The 10,563-nt window shown below is 17.7% G+C and overlaps 2 protein-coding genes across 3 annotated transcripts; one reads left to right on the top strand and one right to left on the bottom strand.

Moving 5' to 3' along the window:
* Positions 1-2,357: 2,357 nt before the first annotated feature.
* On the bottom strand, positions 2,358-3,923 carry LOC122717773 (glucose-fructose oxidoreductase domain-containing protein 1). Of its 2 annotated transcripts, XM_043942163.1 has the most exons (3): positions 3,374-3,923; positions 3,208-3,289; positions 2,358-3,138 (listed from the first exon to the last, which is right to left on the bottom strand). In XM_043942163.1, exons 1-3 carry the CDS (start codon positions 3,692-3,694, stop codon positions 2,465-2,467), a joined length of 1,077 nt encoding a protein of 358 aa, XP_043798098.1. In that variant the 5' UTR covers positions 3,695-3,923; the 3' UTR covers positions 2,358-2,464. The 2 variants fall into 2 exon arrangements, with proteins under 2 accessions (XP_043798098.1, XP_043798097.1); XM_043942162.1 differs by having other exon boundaries at positions 3,208-3,923.
* An 816-nt stretch (positions 3,924-4,739) lies between these two features.
* Positions 4,740-9,757, top strand: LOC122717747 (phosphatidate cytidylyltransferase, photoreceptor-specific). Its single transcript, XM_043942122.1, has 10 exons — positions 4,740-4,987; positions 5,662-5,786; positions 5,926-6,022; positions 6,154-6,330; positions 6,812-7,014; positions 7,089-7,245; positions 7,333-7,485; positions 7,564-7,695; positions 7,764-7,898; positions 9,349-9,757. Exons 1-10 carry the CDS (start codon positions 4,919-4,921, stop codon positions 9,436-9,438), a joined length of 1,338 nt encoding a protein of 445 aa, XP_043798057.1. The 5' UTR covers positions 4,740-4,918; the 3' UTR covers positions 9,439-9,757.
* The last annotated feature ends 806 nt before the right edge of the window (positions 9,758-10,563 follow it).

Here is a 10,563-nt window from a genome sequence, read left to right as displayed (position 1 = left end):
AATTATACAAAATTAAAAAAAAATTGATTTGTATATTTGATTTCTATAAAATTTAATAATTCTAAATAATTAAATTCAAATAAATATATATATTTTATTAATATTATTGAATTTATAAAATAATATTATTGAATATTATTAAATATATATATATATATATATATATTTAAATTCTTAAATATATATCAAATATAATAAATAATAAATATTTTTAAAATTATAAATGAAATTAAATAATTATTTTTGGTTTTTTTGATTACATATATAATTGCTCATAAAAATATTCAAATATTAATATATAATTTTAACAATCTATATCTTTGTTAATTTTAGAAAAATAAATTTAAACTTATTATTTTTTAAATATTTCGAATATATTTTATAAATTATATTATATATTATAAATATGAATAATTTATTTAATTAATTTAATATAATAAAATAAATTATAAATTAATATATATAAATAATATATTTATTTTATATTAATTATAAAATAAATTAAAAATTATATGAAAATATATGATATTATATGAAATTATATAAAATATATGTAATCACAATATTTTTTCCGTCATAAATATATGAGAACATTTTAAAAATTTACAATAAAATAATTAAAATAAAATAATTTTTATAAATTTTTTATAAAAATTAAGTATTGATTTTGATATTCAAACAGTACTAATTTTATTTTGGGTAAATAATAAATTAACAAATTTTATATTTTTATTAGCTACATATTATATTATAAAATTGTATATAATACAATTCTCTTTCGTGTATAATTCCAAAAAATTTTAAAATAATTTGCTGATTTATTATTTGAATATCACAAAAAAAATGGAACAAAAATACTAAAAATTTTTATTCTTTCAAAAATACTTGAAAATTGCAAATTTAAGTTATCAAATTAAACTAACATAAATATTAATAAACGATTTGGAATGAATAAAAAACAATACATTTTTTTAAAAAATAACAAATTAAGATATAAAAATTTAATTAATTTATTAATTTAATAATTTAATTTATAAAAAATTTTAATTATTTTACAATAAATTTTTAAATTGTTCGAATATTTGTAACTAGAAATATAATTATGATTTCATTTAGTTTTTATAATATCAAAAATTAAATAAAATAATGATAAATTTGTAAAATATAATAAATATTTTATCGAAAGAAATAAGTTTAAATTCATTTTTTCTATAAATAATAAAAATATATTGTTAAAGTTACATATAAAAACTTATATATTATGTAAGCAATTGTATATATATATTTAAAATTTTGGATATTTACAAATATATATATACGTATATATTGATATTTATTTGAAAAATCGATTCTATATTCTATATTCTATATTCAACAATAACAAAAGGAAAAACAAACATAAAAGTTAATATACAAAAATATTAAGATTTATTTCTTAAATAACAAACAATTTAAGTTTAACAATGTAATTTAAGCATTTAAATTAGATAAAATGAAATGAAAATAGAATAAAGTGGTAATATAATAATAATATAATAGATCTCATATATAATTATATGAATAATTATGATATATATTAAATAAATATGAATAATTAATTAATATTAGTTATGTAAAAATGTATTATTGTATATAAATATTCAATTATAATTGTATTATTTAATATTTAAACAATTCCAAAAAATTTTAAAATAAAAAGTTTTATATAATATAACTGAAATAACTGAATTCTTGCATAAATAAATGATAATCTTTATAAATAAAATACTAAAATATATTTTTATAGAAATAAAAATATTATAATAAAATATATAATAAATAAATAAATTATTATTATATATAATAATTTATTATTATAATCTATAAAAAATATTAATTATATTATCTATTTATAAAAAGAAAGATCTATTTTCAAAAGAAAGTAATTAATATTTAAAATGATAATTTTTTTTTATACAAATTACATATTATTTATTTTATTGAATATAATAATAAAAAATTTATAAATTTAAAACACCATAAATTAGTAAAAAATAATAAAAATTATTATTTACAATAAATTGTATTTTTTTATATTATTTAATTAAACAAATTATTTTTATAAATTATTTATAAATATATAAATAATAATTTATTATAATTATTTTTATAAATATATAAATAAGTATTTTTGATTTATATATATATATTTCTTTATAAATATTATTCAAGTTAAATATTTTGACAGAAATACAAATAATAATATAATAATTCTTAAATATGTATATTTATATACACACAACATATTTACATTATAAAACATATATTTTGTGTTTTTATACTAATGAAATATTTAATTAAAATATATTGTGATTTGTTTTAAATTGCTTTTGAAACTGTCTTGCAAATAATATATTTATGAAATATTACATTCGTATAATTTTATTCCTGTATTATCTTCTTTATTAATGTAAAATAATTTATTTTATATAGATATAGCTGTAGCCCTAACAGCTGCACTTAATAAAGGATTTGGATCTGGTTCTTCTGTTAAAATATTAACTTTTACCCATTCTCGTCGTTTATTACTTTGTCGTAAAGCATCAATAACTGCTTGTACATATAAACCATCTTCAAAAGATGATGCAGAAAATACTGGTTCTTTTATCCAACCTTTTTTATCTTCAACAGATTGGAAAGCTTCTCTTAATGCAGCAATCATTTTTCTTAATCCTTTAATATAAGGCCTTGGAATGGAGTTCACAATAGGAAATGATATATCATGTAAATCATCTATATCATGATATAATATTTCTTCTTGTCCATTACAACAACCATATAAATCTCCACCACGTGCAAGAAGATGATTACCTCCTCCACATATTAATATTTCTTGAGAAAGTTGACCTTGTAAATGATTACTTAATGTTGTTGTTACCAATGTACCACCACTCAATTCCATTTGAAAATTACAAAAATCTGGTGACGTTACATGTCTAATTCCATTTATATGTTTTGTAGTTTGAGTGAAAGTTCGAACTACAGCATGTACTCTTGAAGCACGTTGACCAATTAAATGAAAGATTAAATCAATTACATGACTTCCAACTAAAGCTAAAATTCCTCCTCCCATTGTATCATCACACAACCAATCATATCCTATAATAATAAATAAAATTATAATTGATAAATATTTTAATAATTTGTTATATTAAATAATATTCTAACCATTATGTAACAAACTTCCCATGTGTACTCTAACTTCTATAACATTTACAGGACCTTTTAAATATCCCTCTTCTAAAGCTTTCTTCATATGAACAAATGCTGGTAAAAATCTTAAACTATGATTAACAATACTTATTAAAGAAGGATAATATTGTGCAGCTCGTACCATTTTTAAGGCTTCACTTTGACTTAAACCAGCAGGTTTGTCACATACAACATGTTTCCCTATTCCTAATGCTTTGACTGCAATTTGTGCATGTAAACTAGGTGAGCACATAATAAAAATTAAATCAACATCTTTTCTAAGAAGTACATCATCAATTCGACTAGTATGAAATGGTATTTCAAGATCAGTTGCAACTTCTGATACTTCTGCTAATGTACGTCCCCATATAGCTTCAATTCTAAAACCCTTTTCTCTTAAAAAGGGAATTATTATTCTAACAATACTTCCTGTACCAAATACTCCAATTCCAGGTAATGTCATACTGTATTGTTAATTTTTTTATATATTTTTATAACTTAAATTATAGTAAAAAATATTAATAATGTTAATTTTTTTAAATTTTAAAACAATATTAATAATTTTATAATATTTTTTTTTTTATAATATATATTATTTTTTAATTTAGCGCGACAAGAAATTCTACAATCATTATAACATCATACATTACAACAAATTTCATACTATACTATACGATTGATTCACATTTTAAAGTTGGTATTTCACGCGTTTCATTTATAAATTGTCTATATATATTGTTAGAAAATCTTGATTTAAATAAAAAATTAAATAGAAATCATGTTAAAGTAAAATAAAAATATGAATAACAAATAAAGAAATTAAAGATATGATCATTAAGAATTAAATTATTGAAAATTAAATATTTTTATTGATAACAAATTAAAATTTATTTCTTATTATTAACAAAATGATTTGGATTTACATGTAATAAAATATATATATGTTATAAAAGAATTTTTTAATTAAATTCTTATAAAAAATATATTTTTTTTTTATATATAATATGAATAGACTTTTTCAAGAAATATTGTGAACAAAACATTAGATTTCATTTATACTTTTTTTTATTATTGATTTTCCGAAGAAACTCGAAATAAACCGAACATCAACGATGATTATATCCTATGTCAATCAGCAAGGTTGTCGCAGAAATTTCCACATTAAGAATATTGGGGGAAATTGGTATAGTTATTGTCATGACACATATTATAGTCAAATAGAGGTAAAGAAAGATATAACGGGTGTTCTATTGTACTTCATTATTTTAAGGTTAGGTTAGCTAGAATAAGTAAAAAATAACAATAAAAAATCCATAAATGTTTTTAATCATAATAATAATCATTATTAAACGAATTAAAAATGTTTAAAAAATCAAAACCAAGCTAAGTTAAGCTAACCGTTCTCATGTGTTTAAACTAATCTAAATTTTAACAATGTAATACAATAGGATACCCGTTATTTCTTCCCCCATTTTTTAATTTTCCCCACTATCCTCAATGTGAGAATTCATATGACATCTTAGTCTGTCAGTTTCATTTGCGCAAATATGATATGTGGTTGTCTGTCATATCCGCTGTATTTAATCAAATATTTAAATATGTAAATATGCAACAAAGTTATACAAATCAAAAATCATAATAATATTCTATTATTTTAAGTTTTTGTATAGCAATAAATCTTTAAAGTATGTCGGAAATTCGTAAGAGAACAATTGGAGATACATCAGCAGAAACGCGGGATGTCAGTGATGATCAGGTAAATACATATTTTTTGTTTTTCGAAATTTTCAATATTGTAATTCTTCTTTGAATTTTTAAAAATCTTTATTAAGTTTGATTGACTTAGAATTAATCTTTCACTTTTATATTATGTGTATATATATATATATATATATATATATATATAAAATAGCAGTCAGTCATTATATAAATTATATATAAATATATAATAAATTAATGAATGATAGTTATTAACATTAAACCATAAGCATATATAATTAAATCAAACTGTCATATTATTATTATATTTATAATATATTTATAAGTATTTTATGTATAATTATTTTTTGGATTTCTATTATTACACATATACTAATCTCTTAATATATATGAGACTTTTCATATATACTAATTATGTATACTAATTATATTTTTATAGTATATTCTAATTATATAATTATAAAAATAAATATAATACATGTATTTTAAAAAATATAGTGATGATTTTGAATGTTATTAATTTAAACTTTATAAAAACTTATATTAATTTTTTTTTAATGATTTGAAGTATTATTTCTTTCATGGAATTATAAACAATTATAATTTTTTATTTAAAAATTCAAGAATTTATTGAAATAATATGATATAGATCTTTCCCAATTAATTATTTCTATATAATTATTAACAAGTAGTTTGGATTATATTTTATAGAAAGAAGATGTAGAATCTGAAGATGATGCAAAGCTGGAAGTTGAAGAATTGGCTAAAACTTTACCACAAGGAACAGATCATACTCCACATATTTTGGATTCAATTCTTTCAGGCTTATCTGATCGGTATAATTTTTGAAAATAATATTTATAAAAAATATAACAAGTATTAAAATAATATTTATAAAAAATATAACAAGTATAAAAATAATAAACTAAATAATAAATAATAATAAGTTTAAGTAATTAAAAATAATTTTTATAGCTGGAAAAATTGGGTAATTAGAAGTATTTTTACCTTGTTTATGATTGCTGGTTTTTGTGGTATTATTTATATTGGACCATTAGCTTTGATGGCTACAGTAAGTTTTAATATAAATATTATAAATATATATTTAATTATAAAATTATATAATTATATATTGTATTTCTATATAATATATAATATATATTATAATTTTTTTTTATTTGTTTTATGGAATATTTTTTTCAGACATTGATTGTACAAGTAAAGTGTTTTCAAGAAATCATTAATATTGGATATGCAGTTTACAGAATTCATGGTTTACCATGGTTTAGATCTCTATCGTGGTATTTCCTGATTACTTCCAATTATTTCTTTTATGGAGAAAATTTAATGGATTATTTTGCTGTAGTAATTAATCGTACAGTAAGTATAAGTATTTGAATAATTTTGATCTGTAATAAAATTAATTAATTAATATAATATTTTTAATTAATGTTTTATGTTAAAATATATTTTATATCAGAGTATAATTATATTTAATTAAAAATTATATATACATAAATTATATATACATTATTAATTTATTTATTGATATGAAATCAATAAATAAAGCTTCTTAAAACATTATATATCCTTTATATGGTTTCTAATTCTCTTTTATAAGGTTTCTTATTTAAGTTTTAATTTTAAATTAATTATGTAAGAAATTTATATCAAACTAATGTGATTTTATATTTGCTTATATATATATATATTATATACAAATACAGTACAGTATTTTATTATTTATTATTTATTATATTGTATTTCTATATAATATTTATAATCTTATATATATATGTGTGTAAAATTAATTCTATATTTTTTCATATTGAAAATTAATAATATTTTTTTTTACTTACAGGAATATCTACGTGTACTTGTTACATATCATCGTTTTATTTCATTTTGTCTATACATTGTTGGTTTTGTATGGTTTGTACTGTCACTTGTAAAAAAATATTATATGAAACAATTTTCTCTATTTGCTTGGACTCATGTTGCTTTACTTATTGTTGTGACACAAAGTTATCTTATAATTAAAAATATTTTTGAAGGCTTGATATGGTAAATTTTTATATAAATTAATATCTTCCTCATACTTTATTTATTTTATGATAATATATATTTATCTGATATAGGTTCATTGTTCCAGTTAGTATGATAGTGATAAATGATGTAATGGCATATATGTTTGGTTTCTTTTTTGGTAAAACACCTTTAATTAAATTATCACCAAAAAAAACTTGGGAAGGTTTTATAGGTGGTGGTATTTCAACAGTTTTGCTTGGCTTATTGGTAAATTTATATTTAAATTTTTTTAAATTAAACATTATATATTATTCAATTTTTTAAACATAAATATCTATATAAAATATTTTTCAGATTTCATATATTATGTGTCAGTATCGTTACTTTATTTGTCCTATTGAATATAGTGAAACTTTGGGACGAATGACTATGGATTGTGAACCATCTATTTTATTTCAACCTCAAGAATATACTTTGCCTAATAGTTTACAAGTTGTATTTAAAATGGTAATATATTAAAATATCAAATAATCCTGAAATAATATAATACAAATATGTAAATCATTTAATAATTTTTTTATACAGTTTAGCGGAAAATCGACCATAACTTTGTATCCATTTTTACTTCATTCATTATCAATGTCAGTATTTAGTTCCGTAATTGGACCATTTGGAGGTTTCTTTGCAAGTGGTTTTAAGAGAGCATTTAAAATTAAGGTAATTAAATTATTAGTATTAGCATTCACAAAAAAATTTCATAATAATTTTATTTCATATAATTAAAGGACTTTGGAGATGTTATTCCTGGTCATGGAGGAATAATGGATAGATTTGACTGTCAGTATTTAATGGCAACATTTGTAAATGTCTATATATCTTCATTTATTCAAACTGCTTCACCTCAAAAACTTTTGCAACAGGTAAATATAATAAGTTTTTTATCATTTACCATTTTATTTAATAATTCTATGGATAAATAATAGTATAATTAAAATTATTTAAAAGTTATACTTGAATTATTATATTAATTATAATTAATATTTTATATTATTTTTTGAATAGTTTAATTACATTAAATATAAATATATTTATAAAATTGGATATATAATTAATTTATATATATATAGAGGATAGCTCACTAAATATTACCATTTTCATATATTGTAATATTACTAATTTTTTTAATATATGATTTTTTATAAATAGATACATAGAAAACATGAAACTCATTAATATTTTTTTAAATGGAATCATATATTTTTTATTACTGATATAATTTAATATTCTTCAAAAAATTATTAATCTACTTGACCAAAAATCAATATAGGAGATATTTTACCTTGAAGTTTGTAAAATTTATTATATGAAAAACAAAAAGAACATCAATAGAATATCGTTTCATGTGTTATTTATCTTTCATAATAAATTTTAAGTTAAAATATCTTCATTTTATAAAAATATTTTATGATTTTGCAATAATTATACAATAATTATTACTATTGTAAAATAATTTTTTCGCATTATGTGTTCAGTTTATTTTTACAAAATAATAATAGTGTAAATACTATGATATATTATTATATTTATAAATAAGATATTTCATAAATACATTTAATCATATTTCTGCTTATCATATTAGTTTCATTTTATATTAAATTATTAATATTAATATTGATTAAAATAATTAATGTTATAAAATATTTTTTATAATTATTTGAAGTAGAAGAATTTTTGCTGATTTTGATAATTTTTTTTTTAATAAAACTTAACATTTAGAGCAACTTTTTGCTATACATATAATTGTTGATCAGTTATGCTTGCTTCACGCAATCATGTATATATAAGAGAAATTCTATATAATAGTAATAATTTTTTTTTACAAATATTTCAAAAATTAAAGCTAAATAATAATATGTAAAGAAAAAAATTGTTTGAAAATCTTGGTCCTTTATAATATATTCAAAAATCATCAAAATGTGAAGATGCTTCTATTCCAAATATTTATCAAATTAATACTTTATAATTTTTATTTATTTATGTAAATTGTTTTATGTAAATCTACTTAAACTCATTCCAAATTAAAGAAATAAGATATTTAATGTCAAAAATATTTTTGCCAATATATATATATATAATCTTATCCAATTATATAAAATATTGATAATTTAAAAAAAAAATTGATATAAAAATATTTCTTGCAATATATTTTCACTTTTTAAAAAATATTTTTTTAAGTTATTATAATTGAGATAAATATATAATGACTATCTTTAAATGAATTATCCTATATATCATTTATATCATAGGTTTTTTAATTCTTAAAAAAATTTATTTATAATTATGCATATTATATATGAAATTATTTTACAGGTTTATAGCTTAAAACCAGAACAACAATTACAATTGTTTCAAACATTAAAAGATTCATTAGAAAATAGAGGTTTGTTAAATATTTATTGATGTTCTAATATTAATGATGATTATCAATGGAATTACTTTAAAATAGCAGAAAATGTTAGAAATATTATTTCTAACATTTATTTGAATGTGCAATGTACGTTTATACAATAGCATTAACAATATTAAATACAATATATATAAACAACATAGTAATATTAATTATAAAGTATACTAAATTATGATGATAAAGTTTATTTTATAACTAGAAATTAAGAAACATTAAACATTTGTAGTTTTTTTGCATTCCACACCAAACAGTCCATTTTTTACCAAAAATTTTTATTAAACTGTGATGATGATGAAAATTTAACTACATATTTTTTTCATAATAATTAAACCAAAGAATATCATGCATACATTATATTTTAAAAAATAACTTCCAATTTGTTATAAATGTAATATTATAAATATTTGAAACATTTATCAAATATTTTTTTAATATTTTTCTTCAATAAATTATAAGATAATAATAGATTTATCAATTTTCAACAAACGAAAAAATTATCAAAAAAATTTTCATATAAACATTTATTCAAATTTAAATATATATTAAACCAATCAGAGATCTCAATATATTTATATATTTTTAAATTTTTATTATGCATTTAATTATTTTATTAATGTATTTAAATTGTTTTCATAAATATTATTTCATCCATACAATGTGAGATTATTTTATGTTTATTACTTTAATTATTTGAATTTTCAAATGCATTATTTTTCATGTAAAAATATTTCTTTAAATTGTTACTGACTCTATATGTATTAATCTGTTTATAATTAATATATATTGATTATTTGATAAATTATAATAAATTTTAATATTTTTATTGTAATCAGTGCCATGTTATCATTTGCATCTTGAAAAATATAAACATTTCTAATATTTTTTAATATTAATTAAACATTTTCTTTGAAGAATATAATTCAAGGAAAATATAATATATTATTATATTTTATTATCAGATTGTTTGATATTTTCATTATTGAATAATTATTAAATCATGGCACTGAACTTAAATAAAACTATTTTAATTATATTCAAAAATAAAAGATAAACAAAGAACTTTTGTTTATTTTTAATTTTATTGGAAATAAAAATTAAATGGAAATGTAATTGTTTTT

This window comes from Apis laboriosa, unplaced genomic scaffold (assembly GCF_014066325.1).
Source record: "Apis laboriosa isolate Shangri-la unplaced genomic scaffold, ASM1406632v1 scaffold58_cov148, whole genome shotgun sequence".
NCBI lineage: Eukaryota > Metazoa > Arthropoda > Insecta > Hymenoptera > Apidae > Apis > Apis laboriosa.
This window is presented reverse-complemented; position numbering and strand designations above follow the sequence as displayed.

What these genes read in the sequence shown, in the direction of transcription:
- LOC122717773 (XM_043942162.1), bottom strand. Translation starts at nt 3,694, where the DNA reads ATGACATTACCTGGAATTGGAGTATTTGGTACAGGAAGTATTGTTAGA. An exon ending in GGGAAGTTTGTTACATAATG is followed by an intron (nt 3,139 to 3,207) that starts GTTAGAATATTA and finishes TTATTATTATAG; the next exon opens with GATATGATTGGTTGTGTGAT.
- LOC122717747 (XM_043942122.1), top strand. Translation starts at nt 4,919, where the DNA reads ATGTCGGAAATTCGTAAGAGAACAATTGGAGATACATCAGCAGAAACG. An exon ending in GGGATGTCAGTGATGATCAG is followed by an intron (nt 4,988 to 5,661) that starts GTAAATACATAT and finishes TATATTTTATAG; the next exon opens with AAAGAAGATGTAGAATCTGA. An exon ending in CTTTCAGGCTTATCTGATCG is followed by an intron (nt 5,787 to 5,925) that starts GTATAATTTTTG and finishes TAATTTTTATAG; the next exon opens with CTGGAAAAATTGGGTAATTA.